Source organism: Trichosurus vulpecula, chromosome 9 (assembly GCF_011100635.1).
Source record: "Trichosurus vulpecula isolate mTriVul1 chromosome 9, mTriVul1.pri, whole genome shotgun sequence".
In the NCBI taxonomy this organism is placed as follows: Eukaryota; Metazoa; Chordata; class Mammalia; order Diprotodontia; family Phalangeridae; genus Trichosurus; species Trichosurus vulpecula.
Genome location: NC_050581.1, coordinates 310,508 through 336,455, shown reverse-complemented (window position 1 = coordinate 336,455; position 25,948 = coordinate 310,508). Strand labels below are relative to the sequence as shown.

General features: G+C 40.4%; 1 protein-coding gene across 2 annotated transcripts in view; it reads right to left on the bottom strand.

Moving 5' to 3' along the window:
• KCTD5 (potassium channel tetramerization domain containing 5) overlaps nucleotides 1–25,948 on the bottom strand; it is a 107,373-nt gene that overhangs the window by 11,921 nt on the left and 69,504 nt on the right. The window contains exons 4-6 of one of the 2 annotated variants that reach the window (XM_036738102.1): nucleotides 23,311–23,406; nucleotides 21,227–21,343; nucleotides 15,350–15,475 (exon numbers count right to left, since the gene is read on the bottom strand). In XM_036738102.1, the coding sequence (XP_036593997.1) occupies nucleotides 15,350–15,475; nucleotides 21,227–21,343; nucleotides 23,311–23,406 (339 nt within the window). The remainder of the gene's footprint in view (nucleotides 1–15,349; nucleotides 15,476–21,226; nucleotides 21,344–23,310; nucleotides 23,407–25,948) is intronic. The other variant, XM_036738104.1, reaches the window with a different exon arrangement.

Below are 25,948 nucleotides of genomic sequence, written 5' to 3'. Positions count from 1 at the left end.
CTGAGCGATGTAGTGTCCAGTTTCTGTGTCACTAAAAGCAGGCCCTTTCCTGTGTGCCACTGCACCAGCTTAAGCACCACCTCTGATAATGAGAGCATGCTAAACTATGCTTTTCTTGGCAACCTGACCTTTAGTGGCTTCATTTAGTGGTACCTTCAGTGAAGGCACTTGGGAGTGTTGGCTGTTACCCCTCTGAGACCCTGCCAGGCCCACTTAGAGATCATCTGTGAAATGGCTCTCCACTCCATCTGAAGCACCCTGAGGACCACTATCTCCTAAACAACTTGTGGTGACAAAGCTTATTCCTCCCTTCCCCTTAACTGGTTTGGCCCCACCAGCATGAGTTTTTAGTAACACTGTAGGACTAGTGGGAAAGAAATCTGCTTAAAACCTGAGGGCTTGGTGGCTTAAATGTAAAAAAAAAAAAAAAAAAAAAAAGAGAGAGAGAGAGAGAAAAGACCCTGGCTAAGGGGGATGTGGCTACCATCCAAAACCTTGTAAAGCTACATGGAAAGGAGATAGAGCTCCTTTGGTTCCTAATTCCATATACTAGGGTCTTTGCATTGAATCAGGCTGCTAGGAACCTCTCACTTGAAACTGAGAAACTCACTCTAGCCACAAGGGAGTTGTCCAACTCCTGCCTCCAAAAGGAGGTAGATTCATTAGCACAAATGGTCTTACAAAGTAGACCTTATTATAGCTTCACATGGAGGGACCTGTGCTATGATCAATCAGTCTTGTTTATCACACATCAATCAATCAGGAGAAATCGAGATTAGCCTTGAACAAATTCGACAAGCTACAGCAGAAACACAACCAGATCAGTAGATCTGGTAGAATCCCTCTTCTTGATTCTCTTGGCTGCAAGAAATGGCCTGGTAGCCACCCTTGGTAATTCTTTTTAGACTTAGCGTTACTTGCTGCATTAAAGTGTGCTCCAGTTTAGTCCCAGAGAGGCTCATGTTAGTGCACTAAGCTGACTATGATAATGTTAAAGATCTTATAGAACTGGCCTACACAAATAGAAAAAACCAAACTGACTCAAAAACATAAAGTAACAAAGGCAGCAGATCAGAAAAAGAATAGAGAGGCCTGGATCGTCTTGAGAAGCACCTAGTCAAGTGGAAAGGGCATTAGACATGCTAGTCTGACTCAGCATGCACCAGCCAAGTCACTCCATTTCCCTGATCCTTAGGTTCTTTAGCTGTAACAGAGAGAGAATGGTATCTTCACTACCTACCTTAGAGGGCTGTTGTAAAGGAAGTACTTCATAAACTGGGAAATGCTACAAAAACAACCTGTTATCTTTACACCTCAACACAATGAAAGAGAATAAAATTTTAGATTCTTGATATTTCTAAAGCCTCATCTGCCATTCCACTGACCCAGAAATATCCAGCCAAGCGGTACCATGGAAAACATACAGGAGTTAGAATTCAAATCTTACTAACTGTGTGACCTTGGGCAAGTCTTTCTCTGCCTCAATTTCCCTATCAGCTAAAGGAAGGGACTGGATTCAGTGGTTTCCAATGTCTCTTCCAGCTCTAAATCTATGATCCTATGATCCCTGCCGTGTATCTCAGGCTCTCCTTTCAGACCATCTCACGCTGCTTGCAAAGTATCAAACTAATGGGCAAGATCTTGCTCCATTCCTCTTGTGCAAGGTACTACATAATGGTGCATCCCTCTTTATTATTTAGGAGCAGACATTTAACAGCCTCCCTTACAGGGAAGGAACAATGTAATTATATGAACTACATACCCCACCTGAATACTGAGTTCTGTGCCCTGCTCCCCCCACCCCGATACAGAATGCCTCTGCTAATTGCCATTGTATTTTCATTTGTTTGCCATCACTATAGGAGTGTTTTCATGTTTGACATTTCTGTTTTAGGTAGTAGGGAACCAATGAAGGGCTTAAGCAGAGGAGTACATGAAGAAAGCCTATAACTTGAATGTTCCAGGGAAAAGTCTTTCTGACTTAAGAAATCTTGAAATGTAGAATGTTTGCTGATTATATTCCATTATTCAGTCTGCATAATCTGAAACATTTTTCCAAGCCCAAAGGCCAAGTCAAGGCCAAGACCAAAGATTTCTCTACAGTTATCCATGACAGGTAGTCTTCCAACCTGTGCTCAGACACTTCAAGGGATGGGGAACTAACTATCTCCTAAGGCTATGCCCTGCATATGAGGACAGCCCTAGTTACTTGGAAGTCCTTTCTTATATTGCATGGAAAGCTGCCACTCTGTAATCTCCACTTTGTAGGCATGCATCCCTTGTCAAATAGAATAGGTCTACTTCCTTTTCCACATGACAGCCCTGATTTAATATTTGCTCTAATTTCATTCAAGAAACAGGTGAACTGAAGGAATAAGTGTGTGGGAGTGTGCCAGGTGGGCAGGGGAGGGTGGTGGCTGCATTATGACAACCAGCCATCATGTGTTTCAGTTGTGGATTCACTCCCACACCTGAGGCTAACCCAACCCACAGCCTTGAAACAGGGTGATGGAACTTTGTAGCTTTGCTACTAGGCTTACTACTAGCTACACTTTTTTTTAAAGTTCCTGTGAGAAAGACAGAATTATAAAATAAATCCAGTCAGCAGTTTTTATAATTTGCTGGGAAAATTAATTGCTCTAAGTAAATAGCTGCTTACAAAGGTAATTAGTATTGCTTATGGGGTCAGATACAGAATTTCCTCATGAACATGGAAAAATGTTTCAGATTATTTATTATTTATTATATTTAATAAATGTGTGGTGAACTGAATTGAGAAGCCTTCTGAAAAGAGGCAAATCCCACTTGCCTTAAAGACTATTCGTTACAAATATAATTATCCATTTGTCCAAGATAACTGCCCCAATAGGGAGACTGTCCAGCTTACACAGAGAAAGCCAGTGAGACGCTCTAGAAAGTGGCATCTTCCACTCCAGAGTCACACAAAACGTCTGTTTCAGAAGCCCACTGGCTAGCTCAAGGAACAAATCAGAATCCTCCAGCATAAGACAAGGGCCAAATATACATGTATCATATAGAGTTCCATGCCTAGAGGCAGCCAGAGCAGCAGGCTCCCCTGAAAAAGCCCCAGGATGGTCAGAAGATACCAGGGTGATTTGAAACCCACAGAGGTGACGGTAGAATACTGAGAGAGAGAGGGGGAGGCAGACAAAAGCAGGCGAGGCAACATTAGGTAAGATCCAAATAGGCCAGAAGCCCAGTGACTCCTAGGGGCTCTGAGGTCCCTAACTCTCTGCTCTGAGTCTCCTTTGAGAATCCTGAAGAACCAGCATTCTGAATCTCAAATTCCCAGGGTGAGGGTTGTAACTTCAAGAAGTGGAGATCAGTGGACCAAGTAACTGCCCCAGAGTTAGACCAAGCAGGGCTGAGTACACCACCAAAAAGTGTAGCAGGGGGCAGATCCTCAGTCTAGCACAAAGTCCTAATTCAGGAACTGAAGCTGAAGAGATGAGTAAGCTTAAGAAGACACCAACCAACAAAAGAACTTTCTGTATAACCAGAGATACTCAAAAATCCAGCCCAAGAGAAAGCAGCTTAATAATTACAAGCAAACAAGTTTTTTTTTACATGATGACTACATGAATACTTAGAAGAAGCAAAGCAAAAGAGTTTTTAAAATGAAATAAAAGCCCTGGAGGAAAGGAAAAAAAAATGGTATACTTTACCCAAGTAATAGCCTCTCTGAATACTAGAATAGATCAAACAGAAATCTATGACTCCATGAAACAGCAAGAAATATTAGAACAAAATCAAAGGACTGAAAAATGAAATATAAGATATCTGATATCTCAAGCTTCCACATTAAACAAAATACACTATAAACATGTAGACAGAAGTTCAAGAATCAAGGAACCATAAGCTAAAATTACATAAGACTTAAGAGCATCTACTAGGAGTTGAGTTATTGGAATACAACCAAAAATAACTTACCCTGCCCTGCAAAGTTAAGTACAATCCCTACAGGGGAAAAAAGATTTTTTTTTTTTGGAACGAACGGGGAAAGCAGGGCAATTGGGGTTAAGTGACTTGCCCAAGATCACACAGCTAGTAAATGTGTCAAGTGTCTGAGGCCGGATTTGAACTCAGGTCCTCCTGACTCCAGGGCTGGTGCTCTACTTGCTGCGCCACCTAGCTGCCCCGAAAAAAAGATTTTTGATGGAATAAAGGACTGACTTTCAAACATTTTGGGTGAAAAGATCAGAGTTCAATAGGATCTTCAAAAATACAAATCCAGGAGTCCAGAGAAACCTAGAAAGGCAAATTTACTTGAACAATTAGAAGAATCTGTATGATAATGCAGTGCTAACATTCATGTACAGGGAGAAGAAAGATATATCACTTTAAATCATAATACCTTCAAAAGATATTAAGGGCATTTAATTTAAAAAAAAAAACATCTAGGAGTGGACTGGTCCTGTTCTGAGGATTTTAAGAAGAGAAAGAGAAGGGTGGGGGCGGGGGGTGTAAAAGGAATACAGTAGTACAGAAAGGAGAAAGAAGCTAGGACAGCTTGATATTTTTTATAACTGAAGTGTGTGGGAAAAAGAGTACACAAACAAGGGTGTGGGGGAATGAGATGAGCCTCACTCATCTGAGACAGACACAACAATGCTGAACACAAACACAAAGCATTCGGTCTAAAAATACACCAAACTGAACAAGCAGGGATAGAGCGCATCAAAGAGGAGGAAATAGGCACAAACAAAACAAATTTTCTGATCCTGAAGGGGGTATATAAGAAGAGTTGAAAAGAAAAGCAAAGAACAGGAATCTAAGTGAGGTGTCCATCAGCTAAAGAACAGCTTAATAAACTGAAGTATATACATAAAACGGGATGTTGTTGTGAAAGAGATAATGAAAGATGATTTCAGAGAAATCTGGTTAGTATGGCTGATGCCAAGTGAAGTAAGCAGAACAATTTCTATAAAGACAACACTGCAAAAACAAACTCTGAAAGACTGGAGAATTCTGAATGATGCAGTACTAACCAGTCTCTAGAGAACGTACGATGAAGCATATTATGCAACTCCTGAAAGAGAGGGGAGGAACTCACGGTACAGGGAAAAAATGGTTTTTTGGACACGGCCTCTGAGTGGATTCATCTTGCTTAACTATGCTCATTGGCTGCAAGGATTTTTTTCCTCTCAGCTTTAAATTGGGAGGTAGGGGTGGAGTTAAAGCAGGGGGAGGGTGGTGACCACAAGGATGCAAAAAATAAGGGCATCACGGAAACATTTTTTTAAACATACAGGATAACAGAAGGAAGTTCAGAAAGGAAGCGCAGACAAGCAAGCAGGCCAGTTTTGAAAGTAATGTATTTTTTTTAAATAAAACAATGTATGAAATGGAGATTTACAGTTTCATATAAAATCCTCTGTGTTCTGTTATGAGTATGAAATACTTTGGAGGGAGGGATTTACAGAATCTTAAGACAGATAGACAGATAGATAGATAGCAGCCATATCTTCATTTTGTACCTCACTGCACTCCTCTGGAGTGCTCTCCCAAACCTCATTATCCTACAAGATCATATCATCCCTGAAACTTCTATCTCCTCAGCAGCTCCTTCCCTTCTTCCGACTGGACAGGGTGGATAGTGGAGAGCTCCTTCCAAATTCTCCATCTAAGGAGGGTGCCCAGGTTAGCCATAACTTCATTTCCCACCCTGCTGCGCTCAATATATCATCATCTCCCCTTCCAAGCCAGCATAAAACAAGGGCCAGATATACATGTATCATATAGGGCTCCAGAGCAGAGGCTCCCCTGAAGATACCCCACCTCCCTTTGAAGTTTCTTTTCCTGTGCTACCTTCCTCTATCAGATTGTGAGCTCCTTGAAGGCCAAGACCATTGTTTACCTTTAGTATCCCTAGAGCCTAGCACACTCCCTGGCACATAGTAGGCACTTAAATGTTTACTGGCTGACTGGGATCAAATGAAATAATATTTGTAAAGCACTTAGCACAATGTCCAGCACATAGTAGGAGCTACATACATGTTTATTCCATCCCTTTTCTAACTAATTAGTTGCTTATGTCCTACTCACTATAACTTGAGCTGTTTTCTTTTTATATCTTCTCTAGTAATATCTGACAGAGTTGCTCACATACAGCAGCCACAGACCACCAAAGCTGGAGGGCCATATGTGAGAACACGTCAAATTAGGACCTAACGCTTAAATTCACACACAGTTATTTGCAAACAAAACCTGTCCATCAAAGGTAAGCTTGACCCTGAAAGGAAGGAAACTCCTTGGCTAGCTAAATTTTGCCCCCTACTAAGAGAACCCTCATCTGGTATTTAGTAACATCTTAAAAGTTGAAGCACTCTATAGAGGAGATGACCCTTTTTCATTATCACCGCCTCCAGCTCTAATTCTTACAGCATTTCTAAACCTAGATGCCCCAGAACTCTGGTTACTAGAAAAAGCACCCACCTGATTTTCTTTATTATGATTACCATTCCATTTTCCAATACACTGGTTGGTGTTTCTGGGCCACCAGAAACCCCATAGGAGGATTATGACATTACTCTCAGCTTTTAGCTTCAAGCCAGAACTTCCAAAAAATGCTCTAACTTCTTTTTTTTTATTATTAAATTTATTTATTTAACATAGTTTTCAGCATTGATTTTCACAAGAGTTTGAATTACAAATTTTTTTCGCATTTCTACCCTCCCCCCCACTCCAAGATGGCGTATATTCTGGTTGCCCTGTTCCCCAGTCACCCCACTTCCCTCCCATCCCCTTTTCCCTTCCTTTCTTGTAGGGCAAGATAAATTTCTACGCCCCATTGCCTGTGTATTTTATTTTCTAGTTGCATGCAAAAACTTTTTTTTTCTTTGTTTTTGAACATCTGTTTTTAAAACTTTGAGTTCCAAATTCTCTCCCCTCTTCCCTTCCCACCCACCCTCCCTAAGAAGTCAAGCAATTCAACATAGGCCACATGTGTATCATTATGTAAAACCCTTCCACTATACTCATGTTGTGAAAGACTAACTATATTTTGCTCCTTCCCAACCCATCCCCCTTTACTGAATTTTCTCCCTTGACCCTGTCTCCTTTCCAAAGTGTTTGTTTTTGATTACCTCCACCCCCATCTGCCCTCCCCTCTATCGTCCCCCCCCTTTTTTTTATCTTCTTCCCTCTTCTTTCCTGTGGGGTAAGATACCCAATTGAGTATGTATGGTATTCCCTCCTCAGGCCAAATCTGATGAGAGCAAGATTCACTCATTCCCCCCTCACCTGCCCTCTCCCCTCCTCCCACAGAACTGCTTCCTCTTGCTACCTTTATGGGAGATAATCCACCCCATTCTATCTCTCCCTATCTCCCTCTATCAATATATTCCTCTCTCATCCCTTAATTTGATTTTATTTCTTTTAGATACCTTCCCTTCATCTTCAATTCACCTTGTGTCCTCTCTCTCTCTCTTTCTCTCTCTCTCTCTATATATATATATACACACACACATTCATATATACATACATACACATTCACTTATATATATATATACATAAACATATATATGTATATGTATATATATGTATATGTGTGTGTGTGTGTGTGTGTGTATATATACATATATATTTGCATATTCCCTTCAGCTACCCTAATACTGAGGTCTCATGAATCATACATGTCATCTTTCCATGTAGGAATGTAAACAAAACAGTTCAACTTTAGTAAGTCCCTTGCAATTTCTTTTTCTTGTTCTCTTTCTTGATTACCTTTTCGTGCTTCTCTTGATTCTTGCGTTTGAAAGTCAAATTTTCTATTCAGCTCTGGTCTTTTCACCGAGAAAGCTTGAAAGTCCTCTATTTTATTGAAAATCCGTATTTTGCCTTGGAACATCATACTCAGTTTTGCTGGGTAGGTGATTCTAGGTTTTAATCCTAGCTCCATTGACCTCCAGAATATCATATTCCAAGCCCTTCGATCTCTTAATGTAGAAGCTGCCAGATCTTGAGTTATTCTGATTATGTTTCCACAATACTCAAATTGTTTCTTTCTGGCTGCTTGCAGTATTTTCTCCTTGATCTGGGAGCTCTGGAATTTGGTGACAATATTCCTAGGAGATTTCTTTTTGGGATCTATTTGAGGAGGCGATCTGTGGATTCTTTTGATTTCTATATTGCCCTGTGGCTCTAGAATATCAGGCAGTTCTCCTTGATAATTTCTTGAAAGATGATATCTAGGCTCTTTTTTTGATCATGGCTTTCATGTATTCCAATAATTTTTAAATTATCTCTCCTGGATCTACTTTCCATGTCAGTGGCTTTTCTAATGAGATATTTCACATTGTCTTCCATTTTTTCATTCCTTTGGTTCTGTTTTATAATATCTCAATTTCTCATAAAGTCACTGGCTTCCACTTGCTCCAATCTAATTTTTAAGGTAGTATTTTCTTCAGTGGTCTTTTGGACCTCCTTTTCCATGTGGCTAATTCTGCCTTTCAAGGCATTCTTCTCCTCATTGGCTTTTTGGAGCTCTTTTGCCATTTGAGTTAGTCTATTTTTAAGGTGTTGTTTTCTTCAGTGTATTTCTCAGTATTTTTTTGGGTCTCCTTTAGCAAGTCATTGACTTGTTTTTCATGGTTTTCTCACATCCTTCTTCCCAATTTTTCCTCTACTTCTCTAAACTTGCTTTTCCAAACCCTTTTTGAGCTCTTCCATGGCCTGGGACCAGCCCATGTTTTTCTTGGAGGCTTTTGGTGTAGGCTCTTGCACTTTGTTGACTTCTTTAGGCTGCATGTTTTGGTCTTCTTTGTCACCAAAGAAAGAATCCAAAGTCTGAGACTGAATCTGGGTGTGTTTTCGCTGCCTGGCCATATTCCCAACCAACTAACTTGACCCTTGAGTTTTTCAGCGGGGTATGACTGCTTGTAGACTAAAGAGTTCTATGTTCCACGTTTGGGGGGGAGGTGCCAGCTCTGTCACACCAGCACTGCTCCTTCCCCAAGAACCCCCAACCTGGACTGGGCTTAGATCTTCAGCAGGCTGTGCACTCCTGCTCTGATCCGCCACTTAATTCCTCCCACCAGGTGGGCCTGGGGCCGGAAGCAACAACAGCTGTAGCTGCCACACCTCAGAGAATGGAGATAAAACTTGGCATTGAAGCAACACAAAGTTTCATGAAGGTATAATATACCTTAGATCTTGAAGAATGGGTAAGATTTTACTAGAAGGTTAGGAAGGGGAGGAGATTCCAAGGCACACAAAAATGGCATGAGCTAAAAGCTCAGGATATTTGAATTGATATTTTATTTGAACTCTGAACCTTTCTATTTAGTATAAGAAATGCAAGAAAACATACAGGTCATTGTTATTCCTTAATCCCTAAAGGAAGAGTTTTTGAAAGCTAAAATTGTACATAGGTAAATTATACTTTGGTGTTTGTGGGTTGAGAAGTCTGGTAACTGCTGCAGCTCACTGATTCAGGGCGCTAGGGCCCGCTCCGCCCAGCTCCTGGTCTGGTTGGTTCGCGCCGCTCACACTGGGCTCTGCTCCGCTGCACTCCCAGCTCCCACCTCCGTGTGGGACAGACCTCACCCAGAGACCATCCAGGCTGTCCTGGGCTGGAGCCCTGCTTCCCTCTGCTGTTTTGTGGGTTCTGCAGTTCTAGAATTGGTTCAGAGCCATTTTTTATAGGTTTTTGGAGGGACTCGGCAGGGAGCTCACGCTAGTCCCTGCTTTCCAGCCGCCATCTTCAAAATGCTCTAACTTCTAAAGCAATCCATATGAATATTTTGGGAGCATCAGATTTTTGACATGTGAAATGAGAGACAGGACACATGTTGCCACAGTCATCCAAAGAGTGAATGTTTGTCTATGTAAGGTTAAATTGTTGTCTCTGGACATTAAGGTGCTGAAAAGCTGTATTTCCTGAACCTGAAACTATTTTCACAACAAATCCTACAGAAACAGACATTAACCAGAAACAATTGTGGAGTGATAGGGAACTCTGCTTATCTGCTCATTCCCTTCCTTTCTGGACATCTCTAACACTTAGGAAGTTCTTCCTAAGTATATTGATCTAAATTCTGCCTCTTATCTTCTAGTCATTAGTTATAGTTCTTCTGTTGGAGTTCAGAAGAATAAATCTAATCCATTTTCTGTGTTACACAAAGTATTCCAAAAGTCTTAGTGCGGTTTTAAGCTTAATAGCTCAAATAGTTTTAAGCTTTTAAGGTACACTAAAGACTTTTGAAACACCCTGTATCTGAAAACATTAATGTTGTTAAATAAAGTCATAAAAAACAAACATTGATGTTGTTCCAATATACCTGGCCTCTCCCAAATCCTAGCCAAATCTTCTCTGCTCAAAGTTAAATATTCTCAGGAATTTCAATAATCTTTTCATATTCCCCTCACACCTGACACATTGCCAGTGTGTCAGTGTCTTTCCTAAAATGTCGTAACTGAACACAACACTCCAGATACAGTCTGTCCATGACAAGTGAAATGAGACAACCATGCACTGTACTCTGGCCCGTGTTTCTCTTACACAGCTGACTTAGCCTGAGCCTGCAGTCCACTAACATTCCCAATTCTTTACATGAACACCTAGACGCATCTCCCCAAACTGTATTGAACAGCTGACTTTTGAGCCTGGGTAGAACTTTACAGTGATCCTTATTAAATGGCATCTTGGATTCAGCCCCTTGTTCCAACCTGCTGAGATCTCTTTGGGCCTTGCCATTCAATATATTAGCTAATCTTCCCATCTTTGGGTCACCCACCCACACATTATTTCACCCTGTCATCTAAACCCTTACCCATGTGATTATTAAAAATGCTGAACAAAGCAGAGCCAAGGAGAGAACCCTGTAACATGACATTAGAAATCTCACTTCCAGCTACCGTAACAACCAGTGCTATTTAGTGCTAAAATAGACTATGTACTTCCAACAAGTTTTTATAGTAGGAAAGACACACATAGGTTAGCTACATAGGATCTATGATCAGTCAGTTCTACCACTCTAAGGAACATCCAGCTACACAGGTGAACTACAACTGAACAAACATAGCAATGGCACTAGCTAAAGGGAAAGTCTGGGTTAAGGGGGAGGTAGTTCTGGGTCATCAAGAGGTGAGGCATTTGGGGGAATTTCTAGGGCAGCTGGAGCTCACCATTACATTTAAACTTAATCTGAGTCATTCATATCGTAATCCGTCTCCTCATCTTCACTCTGGTTCAGCATGCACCATGCAGCAAGTACAGAGAAGGGATTAGTGGAAGGAGAGAAGGGAGAAAAGATAGCAAAGTTTAGTCAACAGCCATGGCACAGAAACACAATTAGTCAACATGTAAGAATGTTCCCTGTTATTCAAAAGCAGGTGTGGAGAAGTAGTGCCCAAGAGATCTTTCACAATTTGTAACAGTGGGGTGGCTGAAAAATGAAGGAAAGTGAAAATAACTTTTTAATGGGAGAAGCACTTCTGTTTTCCATCATGATCAGAACGACCTCTGGAAGCCTTAGTGATCGCCATTTTCTGGAATCAGCAGACTTGTACGAGTCACCTGTTCACAAAGCCCCACAACTTCGTCATACAGCAAAAATAAAGACTATACACGCACAGACTGGAGAAGGGTTTTGTGGTTACAGGGTTTACTCCTGTAACCCGCCTTGTTATTAAATCAAATCAAGTCAAATCACATTTCAAACACATTGGTACATCTTAGTCAATGAAGCTGCTTCTCTTTCAAGCAAGGTTACAGCTACTGTCCCTGCCCTTATTTCTTTTAATTTCTCAGCATTTGTCTTTTCCCTTCACTTTCACCCAAAATTCAAGAAGACAAAGAAAATATTTTGTCATATTAAAACTGAAAGGTTCATCAAATGCAACTGTTAAGTACTAATTTGAGGAAAGCAGAATTAAAACAGGAATGAACAACAACTTTTTATATTAACAAAGAAGCAAGAAAACATAAATTTATTTCCAAACACTATGTACATTTTTAAGGTGTAGTATTTTCTCAGCTCCCCATTTTTCCAAAAGAATGTCAAAAAATCCAATTTCCTTTCTGAGCTACCTCTGATCATGAACCAGCAACTTTTCATAAGTCCTAGAATGTGCCTGGTGTGGCTGATGCCCTAATTTAGCAGAGGCTTTAGGATACTGTTCACAAAGCTCAGATATTTTTGGATTGAGAGTTATTTTTTTTAACAGCATAAAAGTGAACTTGTGTCACACTTTGGGGCCTCCTAACAACTGCTCCCATTCAATCACAGCTAGAAGCCATCTAAGGGGTGTGTGTGTGTGTGTGTGTGTGTGTGTGTGTGTGTGTGTGTGTAGGGGGAGGGGGGGGAAGAACATGTTTTAAAGAATTCAAGTAAAACATATCTTTGTTTACTACCACAACATACATATTAATATTCTTACAGTAGTTCAACATGAGAAAATGCATCCTTCTAACTCTGACCTTTGAAAATTTTTGGAAGCATGCCATTCTAAATCCAATCTGAGAAGGAAACAAAAACCATAATACAGAGTAGAGTGCTTAACCTGGTCATCAGTTTGTTCTTCCTTAACAGCCTCCCAAAGGAAGATGGCCTCAACACCAGAGCAAATTAACATCAGCTCTTAAAAGCACCTGAAGGACTCCAAATAGGTCATTTGTCTCTCCCCCACTACCCAAGAACTCCAAGAAAACAGTACTGACTAATTCAGTAATGGGACAGCCTCATTATACACCACTTACTGAAACTGGCCTTGCCTAAAGCTCTGAACTTGTCAATACAGTTGTTGTGAAGACCAAGCAAACAACTGAAGCTCATATGGACCAATTAGGTCTCATGCAAACTTGAAGTTGGTTCACAAAGATACTTTCTAAATAGACTTCTAACAACATACAAAAAGCCACAAAATTTAAGACTTTGAGATGACATGCCAACTTCTTAATAGTATAACACAGTACAAATACAGGCTGCAATTTTCCCCTTAATTAGCATGTATAAAAAACTGTGACCTGTAAGTATAATTTACCTATGTACAATTTTAGCTTTCAAAAACTCTTCCTTTTGGGATTAAGGAATAACGATGACCTGTATGTTTTCTTGCATTTCTTATACTAAATAGAAAGGTTCAGAGTTCAAATAAAATATCAATTCAAATATCTTGAGCTTTTAGCTCATGCCATTTTTGTGTGCCTTGGAATCTCCTCCCCTTCCTAACCTTCTAGTAAAATCTTACCCATTCTTCAAGATCTAAGGTATATTATACCTTCATGAAACTTTCTGTTGCTTCAATGCCAAGTTTTATCTCCATTCTCCAAATTACTTTTGCACTTATTAACTATAACAAATATTTTGGCATGTCAATCATATAATATCTTGAAATATTGCCTGTTTGAGATGTGTATGTCATCTCTTCAGCAAGACTAAGTTTCTTGTAGGGAATGCATCCACTACAGTTAATCCTAAGCACACAACTGTAAAATGAACACTTACTTGTTGATTCACCTCAGACTCAAATGTGTTCTCTGTGTACTGGGCCAAATGGAAAAACGAAACATCTCAATTCCATAATTCTTTGCAAGAAGTATAATACAGGCTCATTCTAGACTCCACTAACACCAGGCTGTACGACAGCCCTCCAAATCTAGGTTACCAATTCCAACTCTCGGCCCACTGGATGAGTAACACATTTAAGAAACACGTGGTCATCCAGTCTCTAACTTGAATACCTCTGGTTATAGGACACTCACTGGAGCAACCCACGGGGCACAGCATACCATCTTTGGACAACAGTAATTATATAAATTGGAATTTACAGAGGATTACAGGGAAGGACAGAAACTTAAAATAACTACTTATTTACAGCAACTGGTACTCACCTACAATGCTATAAGCATATGCTAATGATGTATGTAAGGCTCTACAGGCAACAAACAAAATACCAAGCTTTTGTACAAGTAAGTCTAGCTTGAACAGTTTGCCAACCATCTTGGTGGTCTTCAGGCACAAAAGAGGCACCCTTCACACCGCAGGGTAAAACACTTATATGCTTTGGATGTTATTTAGAGAAATGCATTCTGTATTCCCATCATACATCCTCACTGATTTGAGATCTGCCCACAGAAACGAAGGACACCCTTACCAAGTGAGAAAGTCTTGCAGAGCTTTTGTAGAACTCACGCCTACTAGGTAAACAAATTTGGAAGAGGACATTTCTAGAGGTAACTGAAATGGAAGCTACAAGTTGGCTGTGTGGTGCGGTAGAATGAGCACTTGGCCTGTAGTCAGGAATCCTGGGTTCCAGCCCCAGCTTTACTAGGAACCAGAGGCACAGCCTAGGCCAGGGCTGTCCAGCCTTAGGTTTTTACTGAAACAATAGACAGTATATTTTGATTTGCCATTTTAGTGAGAGCTCTGCGGTAGCTCAGCTTCGTTTACTAAGGCATTTACGTAAATTTCTATGCTTGTAGGTGGATCGCATTTTGGACAGCCCTGGCCTAGGCTAAGGCATGTCCTTTCTCTAAGCCTCAGCCTCCTCATCACCACTACTTGCACTACTTCACAGATCTGTTGTGAGGACCAAAGAGGTAATGAACATAAGACAATATGTCAATACAAGTTGTTACTACTAGCATGACTAGATAAGAACACTTCTCCAAAGCTTCTGATAATCAATAGAACAGTCTTAGGAAAACTGCTACCTTGTAAAGAACGTGATGACTATAGGGCAATGGAAAAAAGGAACATTAACATAAGTGGGCTGGTCGCAAATTGGAAAGGCTGGCAATTAAATGCTAACGGTAAGATGAAATAAAGTTAATAAAATGTGAAAAAAATTACATTTTAAAAATAAGTATGAAAAACATCTTTGTGTAATGGACAGAGAACCAATGCTTAAAGTCAGGAAGACTTGGGGTCATGTCCCATAAATGGGACACCCTGGCTGTGTGAGCCTAGGCAAATCATTACAGCACCTCTCACTGTTCTAGGCAACGCCCCTAAAGGAAAAGCTTCAGAGAAGGGGCTGACTTGCACTGGGAGTCCCCACACTAAGTATTCTTACAGGCCATCATGACAGTTACAACTTAGACACTTTTTTTTGGTAGACTATAAAAAGAATGTTATTGAGAGATGCAGCAGGGACTAGTGGTGGGGAAGAATACAAGTCCAACACTTCTGTTTACTCCAAGACCTTCTGAGATCTGTGACTAAACAGGTACACCTTCTCTCCATAAGATACAGACCATAAGTCCTCTCCAAGAGGCATTCATGAATTGCTCTGAACCCCCAAATTCATTCTTAGTGGACCACCTTCTGGTAATGACTTCCTGGCACTCAATGTCCCTTTCCCTCCCTCTTTCCCAGTAACCTACCTTTGCTTTTTCGCTGGGTTCACTGGTTGTGCCATAAGAGGTATTATGCAACTCCTTGGAGACAACACAAAGAAATTCAGCTTGGTCTTCATTTCCATAGTTATAAGATGAACCAATACTGACCAGCTAGAAGAAGATAAACAGTAGGTGATAAATCAGTAGAAAAAGAAATTCTTCCTTTTCCCTTCACCTTATCATGGACCAATTTAATGACCTCTGCCCCCAGGAAAAACCCAAAGCTGACCCCTAACCCTTGGAAACTTCTGCTTTTGGGTCAAAATGACTTCCAGGATAAGGTCTAATTCTCAGGTGTAGTGGGTAGCCCTGTCAGGTAGTCAACACCCCACAAGAGATCAGATTACAATTTATTTAAAATCTACCTCAAGTAAATAGAGAAATCCAAGAGAAAGAATACTTTTGAGAAGAGATTTTTAATCAATTCATGGAAAACAACTTCTTGAAGTATGCACACACAAACTCCCCCTTTGCAGGGTCACATTGTTTATTTTTAACGTGTCAGGACATGCTCTTTCCCTCATCAGAACATTCAGCTTTATAATTATCTCAATTTTTCTAACTGGACCAGGAGGAGACCATTCAACACCACAAGGAAGATTGGGGAGGAAGGACAAAGATGATAGGGTATAAAAGCAATAAAAGGATGTTTTAAGTAATCCAGCCATTCAGCAATCAGGTTTAGCGTAGCAACTGAACCATACCTCTAAGCAAGGCAATGCCAGTCAAGCAGTAAACCCAGGAGACTGCTCCAAAACGCCAAAGTTACACAAACAGGTTAGTAACAGAACTGTTCTCTTTGTTCTTCTTGGCAAGGCAATCAAAGAATGGCTTACCCAAGATTTGAAGAGTAAGCTGCATGAGTGGTGTCATAACACCAGTGTGTGCCTTCACTTAAGAGTCAATGGGATACAGTGGGAAAAGGAAGGGACAGGCGGTCAGGAACCTCAGGTTCAAGTCTTGGCTCTCTTGTGGTAACTTAATATGTGGCCATGGGCACACTGGGCTCTCAACTCTGGGCCTCATGTTCTTCCACCACAAAACAAGGAAGCTGGACTGCACAATTTCCTTTTAGCTCTAACATCTTATGATTCTGTGAAGCTGCAATGAATCTCTGGCTCAGAGGTAGTATAAGGAACATTAGCACAGGAAAACTTTCCACACTGAAAATCCTTCCATATTTTCTTCTAAGGTGTGGGCATCAGGAAATAATTGTAAGCCACACAAAAACAGTGAGCTGTTTGCACTGGGATCTACATCAATCCATCAGACAACTTAGGAAGTTCTTGAGGGCAGGCGCTGTGCTGCTCCATTTTTATAACCCCAGCTCCCAGCCCTCACAGTAGAGGTATATGATGAATATTGTTCAATTAAGCTTAACTTATGTTCTGGAGCAGAAAAAACCTCAGATGGGAAGAAACACCCAATGGAGGATAAGTCAGAGCTGAAGCATGAGTTTGTGGACTTCCCCAATAAGACTTGAGAGCACTGGCCTTAAGTCAGTCAGTACAGCACAGAAGCCACCTCTGTCATGAGGACTCAAAGAGAAAAGAAGGTATTTCCTAAGCCACATTTACTTCTACAGGTCAAAGGATAAACACAGATTTTGCCCTAAAACTAAGGGAATGTTCTTAAACTAACTTCAGAAAAAATCTGGCCTAAGTCCATTTCATAGACAAAAATAAGCCCCATCAAAGGATAAGAAGAACTGCATATTAAATATTAAACCTGCAGCAAGAATCAGCGGCACATTTGCTAAGCTCCGGAGTGGGCTAAAAGGGTCAGCTCCTCCAAGGTAATAAATTATACTTGCATTAGGCACATGCTAAGTGGCCTAGAAGAAGGGCAGCCAGTACAAACTCTAGCCAATTCCAAAAGTGGTCATGATACAGGAATACTTCAGTCCATCAGAGACTAAAACCAATACTTCAACGGCAGTAAATCCATAGCCTCATAAAGGGGCAGGAACATAAAAGCAGATGATATACAAGCTGGGTAGAAAAATGTGAAATTGTTGAACTCTCCACTACACTGGGAATGTGTGAAAAGTGAGACAAGAAGTGGGAAGAACAGGCAGGGAATGAAGCATTTTAGTGAGCTCTCCTTTCATTTGAGGGAATCGAAGTTAAAATCTTGGCAAAGTTAATAATAACTATTTTGGTGTCAGTCTTCCTTTGTGCTCCTCAGACAACCACCCAACAATCTGCTGCCTCTTCCTCAAAAAAGAGAGAACAGCAGAGGTAGCTGCTGCCCGACTGGTAACACAGAAGGATAAACAGAGTGAGGTCTAGGTGCAGAAGGGCCTCAAGATATGGAGAAACTAGTTCACATCTCAGCTTTAAAACAGTGGCAACATTAACACCACACTCTCGGAACTAGAAGGGACCTCAGTGAAGCACAAATCTATCCCCAACAGGTAGGCATCCAGCTTTTGTTTGAATTCCTCCAGGAGTGAAGAACTCATTACCTCCCATCCTCTCCACACCCCCAGCTGAGGCAGCCCATTCACCGCTCAACAGCAAGGACCATTAGGAAGCTCCTCCTTACGCCAAGCTAAAATCTCTCTCCCCTCAACTGCCATCCACAAGTGAGGATTATGGCTTCTGGAAAAAAATCAGATTAAATCTACTCCCAAATAAAGCCCCACACTGGAGAACAGTGATGTTCTGAAATAAAGGAGGGGAGGAAAAATTTACCTAGTAGCCAATTTTATTATGTTCAGGATGTCTGGAATCAAGAGACTTGGAACTAGCCTTGTTCTGTGCATGAGAACAAATCACATCCATTCCATAGGCCTCAATTTCCTCCTCTACAGAAAGAAAAGGTTTGAACTAATTAGTCTGCAACAGCCAGCTCTACTATTCCTTATTCTAGTCTATGGAGGTGTCAGCTTAAAAGAGATGGGGCAATTGTCATGCCCCCTACCCCCCTGCCACCTACGGTGGCAGGTCCCTCAACATCAAAACAGCGGCTTTCCTCCACAGTGTCTGTTAGTGCTTGGCCAAGGCCCAGATATTGATCCAACGGTCCCAGAAAGATGGCCTCGCTCTGCCTTAAATAACAGCTCCTTAGATGGCACTTCAATCTGATAGTCTTAGCTCTTCATTTCCAGGAATTACAACATTTCCAACTGAACTAATTTTAACTTTTCTAAATGAACTAATATATCATTGTTGTCCCCAGGCTATGCTCGAAGGAACTGAAGAATGAGCTAGAAAAAAAAGACTCTGACTTGGAATTTAGAGAGAAAAACAATCTATTTCCCCCAAAGAAGTCCTATGGACAGACACTCGCTGCCCTTGCCAAGATGCAGTGAGGAAAGCTGCTTCCAGTAATGAGGATAATTCTTCCTCCAGCTCATGCCAAAAATCACAACAGCCAAACTGATGAGGTAGCGCTGGGAGAAGTGTAACATCAATGCTCAGTCTCAGGTTTGTCTGACTTAAGTCAGAGAAGCTGATCTGGCATTCACATAATTCTGTCTTTAGAGAGAACTTCTTTGGGTAAGAAATGTGTTAATGTTTTGATATCAGATGACTAACACCTTGGCTGCTGACTACCAAGACAGCTATTTTTTATTGAATTCTGTGGCTTTCTCTGAATAGCCCAGAATCTTGAAGAACATGATAAATGAAAAATCATGGAAACTGCAGATACAATACTCCAGCACGGTTCAACACCAACCTCCCTAAGCCAGTTTAAGTTCAAGGAGAGAATTAACTTCATTATAGTAAGTGGGCAGTAGACAAAGATGCAATTTACATGCTGAAGGTACTAAGAAATAATACCAGTTTGGGGTGGGGCTCAGTATGAAAGGAGAACAAAACCCTTCAACTGACAACAAGCTCATTACATTCTAACTTCAATGGAGGTAAATAGGTTAGGTACCCAGAAACATATGGCAGCGCAGAAGCAGGAGCGATGTCCTTGGAGTCATTCAACCTGAGTTTCAGTCCCAGCTAAACAAACAATTTAATGACTGTGTAAGCTTCTTCACAAATAAGAAAGATCCAGGAAAGAATCTGGAGCTTTGTCAAACCAGACAAAAGAAATTACAGTTTCCTTCAGGCCTTCAAACTTTTAATCCAGTTAGTAAGTCTTTTTTATATTTACAATACATCACCTTTGATGCTATATTTTCATTAACTTCTCTTTTCAGTTAACTTAATGCTCATTAAATATTGTAGCTTAAAGAATGTACTACACTTTAGGCAATTTTGAAAAAAAAAAATTTAGATTTTGCACTAAGTTAGCATAGCCTTCCCCCATTGAATTAGAAATGTTTCTACTATAAATGGGGCTAGACCATAACACACTCATCTGAAACATTCAGGATATGTGCCTAAGGCAGAGGTAGATGTGGAGGGAGCTGAACTAAAAGGGACCATCATCAACAAGAAATCATAAGTTATCTGAGAGAGAGAAAGGAAAAGGAGTGACTACCTCGTGCCTTCTCTAAATTCACTTCTACTTCACTAGAGCATGGAAGGGTTATCAAAGATTTAATAAAAAATGGTTTTGGTATACTGAAAGAAAGGCTCTAAATCTGATCTCTTGCTTATCTAGTTTGTCTGTTCTCCAAGCTTCTTAGTTCTTTTCTTTCCTGCTGGCCATCTTATAAAGATTTCACTATCAAAGTGTTTTTAAAGCTGTAAAAAAGTTGTAAGGTCTACTGTATGTCAACAAATATCTTAAAAAAAAAAAAAACCTATTTCTCTATCAGTATCCTTGTGCAAAACAGGAAGAAGAAATGAAACCCAAACCAGCAATTCAAGTCACTTTGGGGTCAAAGAAAATTGACTAAATAGATGTTTTTAGATTATTGATGAATTTTAATTATGCATCCTATTCCTGAATTACTACACTTGGTCACTATATAAAAATGAGCCCTGAACTACAGATAGCTCAAACCAAATAAAAATCTGCTGGAGAATGGAGAACCAAAAAGACACTGTGACAAATGCCTAGACTGGATTTAGAGAACCGGAGTTAACAATAAGGTACCTTTGAGAGGCACAAAATAGAGTTTTTATGGGAATAAACTTGAAGAAGAATCAACTGCTCTCTCACTGAACTAAACCCTTTTGAAATCATCACCTTCTTTTGAGCATCGCTGTTTACATGAGTAAACACGAGTACCTGAGCAGGAAGGCCCTCTACAGCGTCTAGGACAAGAGGTCAACACTCCAAAAGAATCCCTTTTCAGGAAGCAGGAACTCACTACCTCTGTCACTGAGGTTCTTTTGAATGGGGAGGCTGAAAGAGTGATGGATGTGTGTCAAGAGAGAACCAGGTTCAAGTCTCTGCCCATGATACTTCCTAGATATACATCCATGGACAGACAAGTCATGTGACCACTTGTAAGCTGAAAATAACATCTGTAATACCTCACAGCCTTGTTGTAAGGATCAAATGGGATTTTTAAAAAAGTACTTAGAAACCTTAAAGCACTACATAAATTCAGTTTTTATTGTTATCTCCAGTTCAGGCAGGGCTTAGAAATCCCTTCTGGCTCTGAGATTCTCTGATCATGTGCTAACCATGGAGCAAAAGCTACAGTCACTACCTGAGAGAAGAAATACAATAAGGTTAAGTAAATGCAGACCTTAGATTCTTAAGATTTCATTCTCTATAAGGCCTTTTCTTTTCCTTTATAAGACGAACATTTGTAGGGTACAATTAAATGTCACAGACTAAAAGAAAGTGGTAAGAAGCCAATCACAACAGAACCAGCTATGCACCTAAGGAAGCTGTGTAACCTGGAAGCAGCAAAAAACAAAAAACAAAAATTAAATGCAAGGCATTCATTCATGCAGGTTGTGGCAAGATGAGCTTGGGAAGGGGTGGAATGGTGGGACACACCTCACTGCAGCATTTCTGGAAACGTGTCTCCTCCCCTGTCACTTCCCGAGACACTATCAGCAGAAACTCTGACTGGTGGTGCCGGCCATAGCCAAAGGCAGGACCTATACTGACAAGCTGCAACAACCAATCAGAGCAAAACACAAACAGAAATCTTGGTGATGCTATCGCATTCAATGTCCCCTGTGTCACAGAAGGTATTGTCAACCTCTGTGACCCACATCCTTCTCCATGGTCAAAAACATGCAAAATTTCCCAGCACCAGGATTCCACTGGTATTTTTCAGTGTGTGCAAACCCTTTGGATACTACTACGTGGGAAGACAGTCAGAAAGTTGAGTTCTATTTGCCTTTGTCCCCCTTCTCCAAGTTTGATTTTTTTTGTCTTTTTTTTGGGAGAGAGGAACACAGGGCAATTGGGGTTAAGTGACTTGCCCAAGGTCACACAGCTAGCAAGTATGTTAAGTGTCTGAGGCCGGATTTGAATTCAGGTCCTCCTGACTCCAGGGCCAGTGCTCTACTCACTGCGCCACCTAGCTGCCCCTACCAAGTTTGATTTTAATAGCAAATCAGAGCACTCTACAAACACGATCAATTATTTCAAATAACCTGGGAGTAAATTATCCCTTAACTAGGAAAGATGCTGTGGGAAACCAACAACTTTCTTCTTTCTTCCTGGGCAATATAAGCAGGAAAACATAGACTGCAGGAGTTGTAATAACACAGGACTAAATTACTATAAGATGAAAAAGAGTACCTAGAATAAGTTATCAATAGGATGGTCTTCCTAGACACCCAAAATACCCCCCCCCATACCAGACTGTAATCTCTCTGAGGTAGGCAGTCCCATCCTCACAAGCTCAGTGTCTTATCTATAGCAGGCATTCAATAAATAGCTATGGCATTTAACTGAGAGATGGGCCACTGAGGGTTGCAAGTCAAGACCATGATTTTTTCCCTATGCAACCAATAGTTCTTGGGGGTGGGTGAAAATCACCTAAAATTGAGTATCTTGGTTTCTCTATTTAAAAAATGGAAACAGAAAATTAGAGAGTCATGAAAAAAATCTGCAATCTCAAAAGCAACAAGCAAGTGCATGGGTAAAGACTCCACAAATGATAATGGAAATGATGACAAATCATCACAATCTGACGCATGGAAACAAACTAGGATAAGAAGGAAAGGCAAGGAGAGAATATGGAGCTGGGATATAAAGACTGAAAATATACAGAAACAATTTTTAGCAGAACAAATAAAAGGGAAGAGAGTAGCACACGGTGACTTATTTGGCAAACTACTTTTACTAACAAAGAAGACAGCAAAATATTCAGTGACAAAAGACAAGAAAGTAAAAGAAGGAAGGGTATTTGACTTATACCAATGACACAAAAGAATGGAAGAGGACCAAAGCAAAAAACATTCCCCCCAACTCCCATAGCTGAAGTCATCAAAATTCAGCCCACGGTTCCCTTTGAGGGAAAAGTGGAAGGAAGGGGAAGAGAAAAGAAGGGGGTGGTGGTGGTGGAGAGGAGAGACCAACCAGAGAAGAAGCCATCATAGTTTATTTCATTTCCATTAAGGAGGCATTACTAGGAATGGAGCAGATTACGGAGAAGCAGAAAGTGTGAACACAAATGCCTGAAATCAGCACATTAAGAAAGAAGCTTACAAAGATACTGCAGCAACAAAAGATGATGAGATTTTCCTAAACTGAAAGGCAGCAGTTTTTCCCCATTTCTGATTTCTGTAGCTGATTCAACTGGGAGAGGCAGTAAAGGTGGGTTGTTTTGTTTTTTTTTTTTTTTGCTTTGTTTTAATACTCTATTTGCTGGCTTAGAGCACCTGAACCTTAAGATACACCTTACTTTCAGGAATCATTAAAGTAGTAATGAGGATACTGGAGGTGGAATATTCCATTACCAATCCCTTGAGCCACCAGCCATTAAAACATAATACCTCTGTAATTAGAGTTTAGAAAAAGTTTATAGTACAAAACAGTATTATAGATAATTCAAACCATTCCAATTCTGTTACATTAAAAAAAAAAGAAAAATAACCTCCAATCTCCCCAACATTCCTCTTTACCTGCTCAAACTTCCAGCCATCAGACATGGTTGAAACCATTTGGGTGAGCTCTTCCTCCTGACACTGTAGCACTCTGTAGACATGCTTGACTGGCACCTATCAAAGAAAAATGCCGTGTATTCAAAAAACTTGTATATCCCACAGTCATCAGTAGGCATCATTTCTTCCACCTGGAATCTGCAAACAACAAAGGCCATGCAACAAACTTTTAAATTCGGATTACCTTGGTATCTTGGCGCCCTGGCGAAATACAAAACCGAGGTTAGAATAAAAAGAATGTATTCTTAAGACCAGAAGTAATATTAGTGCTGGTGGCTTTTCTTTCTACTCTCTCATTTCTCTCTTCAAAATATTTCTACACAGTCATTTCAAAAAGACGATGCTCTCAAAATTCATAGGGCTCCTGCAGCTAGAAATGATCATATATGCACTTAAGTTTATTTCAGTTCCAGAGAGAAAATTATCAGGTAAAGAATCCTTTGAATGGCCAGTAAAGAATTCAATTATTAAGACCCTAGGACTCTTCCAAACTCATTGTCTCCTCCATTAGAATGTGAGTTTCTTGAGAACAGCGAATGTCTTGCTTTTTGATTTGTATCCCCAATGATTGGCAAAGTAATTTGCATATAGCAGGTGCTTAATAAATGCTTCATTCATTCATGTAATGTTAGCAATCAATATACTTTATTGCTACCATTTAAAAAATGTCAAGTCTCAGGGAATTATGGATATACTGATCTTTTCCTATGTTCTAACATAGCTTTTTATTTTTTGAAGACACAAGGTTAGTATGGAAAATTTTTTTTTTGTGAATTAGTTCTCTAGTGAACCTATGAACTCCAGATATAAGCATAATTCAAAGTATAATGACTACTAGTTACTATAGAAATGCATTCCTCTTTGTGTGACCAGGTCAGGCCAGGAATATTTGGCTCTTACTAGTGGGAAATGCCATGACCAGGAAATCCTATCTGTCCCCATGCTGTAAGGATTTCTAATGAAAATCAGTGCAGAAGAATGGAATGACCAGTGGAGGAGCAAAACTAGCCCAGCCTGTATGTTCCATGAGAAGGGCTCACCGAGGTTCTGGTTGTTACCTGCTTGAAGGTACCCCAACTTCTTAAATAAGGAGCTCAACCTGAGAGTTGCCTAACAGAAAAGGCCTCACGATGGTTAGGTTCTTTGTTGCTATATATAGTACCTGCACTCTGTCTTCTCATTTTTGTTGATTCTTATATTGAGGTTCTGTTTAATTACAATACAAATGCGTTCTTTCAATGTGTAAGGAAATGAATGGGGGAAAAAAGGGGAAAAATTTAGATGAGCTTAGCCCAATTAACCAGAAATAAAGATGGCCCTGTTTTCAAAATAAATCTATCTCCTAAAGAATGGTGGGATAGGAAAAAGAAACAAAAACTTGTGAAAGCAGAATATGTACAAAATTACTTACTCATTATCTCATACATATTTATGTGAATGTGCATTTTAAAAAATAAGAAACATACATTTACAATAACAGCATTCTGGAGGAAACAAAAAGTGAAAAAGATCCTGTGACTGAAAAGTAACTATGGTATTGCTTTTATGATGATATCAGTGAGTTAGATTTCGAGAGCATCTTTTTTCCAAAGAGTTCATGGTACTCTGAGGTAGTCCCCAACTTACCAATGGATTATCTGCCAAATGTCTAATAGTTACATATCCAGAAACTCAGGGAACATTTTCTCACAGAAACAATGCCATGAAGAGTAGTTTCCCAGATCGCTTCACAAAATTCTTATCTTACCCATAATGCAACTGAGCCATAGGATGAACAGAATATCCTGGGGAAATAAGTTTTTTTAACTGACAATGCCAACCATCCAGCAACCCCATCTCCACACCCCACAAAAGCCCCTTCCAAACCAGCAATAAGGATTCTTCCTCTATACCAGCCATGGTGCTCTCCAGAGTCCTGTGAAGGAAAGGAGAGGATTCTAGTGGGGTCAGGATGGAAGATCCAATGGCTTCTAGGATGGAGAAAGGAAAATAAAAAAAACAGCATAAGGAAGGACAATGGAGGAAAGGGTTCCTGATACCACTGGGTATGATAGGGGCAGAACAAGGACAGAAGCCAGAGGTGGCTGAGGTACCCATGAGGTAGGTGGGTAAAGTTTTCCAAAAGCTAAGCTTACTGACAGGTGAGGGCTCTCAAAGGAGAAAGGACGGGGGCTTTCAAGACAAGCAAGGTAACAATGCTGCTACAACAGAGGTATATGAAAAAAGGGATTAGGGTTAAGGTGGCAGCAGCCATTCATGAACAGGGATGTTGTTATATATTGAGTTTTCTCAGGTAGAGTAAAACTTTAGACTTGGAAAAATTACTGTGCTGGGATTCCAAAGATCTAGGTTCTAGTCCTGACTTTACTGCAGACTCACTGTACACCTTGGGCAAGCTGTTTCTCCTGCTGGAGACTTCAGTTTCCTCGTCTGTCAAGTGAAGAAGTGGAATGACCCAAAAGGTTCTGTCCAGCCCTGACTATCGGATCTTTCCACAAATACTTAAATATTATGAAAGTGAAAGGCAACAGTACACAGAGTGGGAAGTAAACTAAAAGTTGGATAGGAGATAGAGAAAATGGACACATTTGGAGGCCAG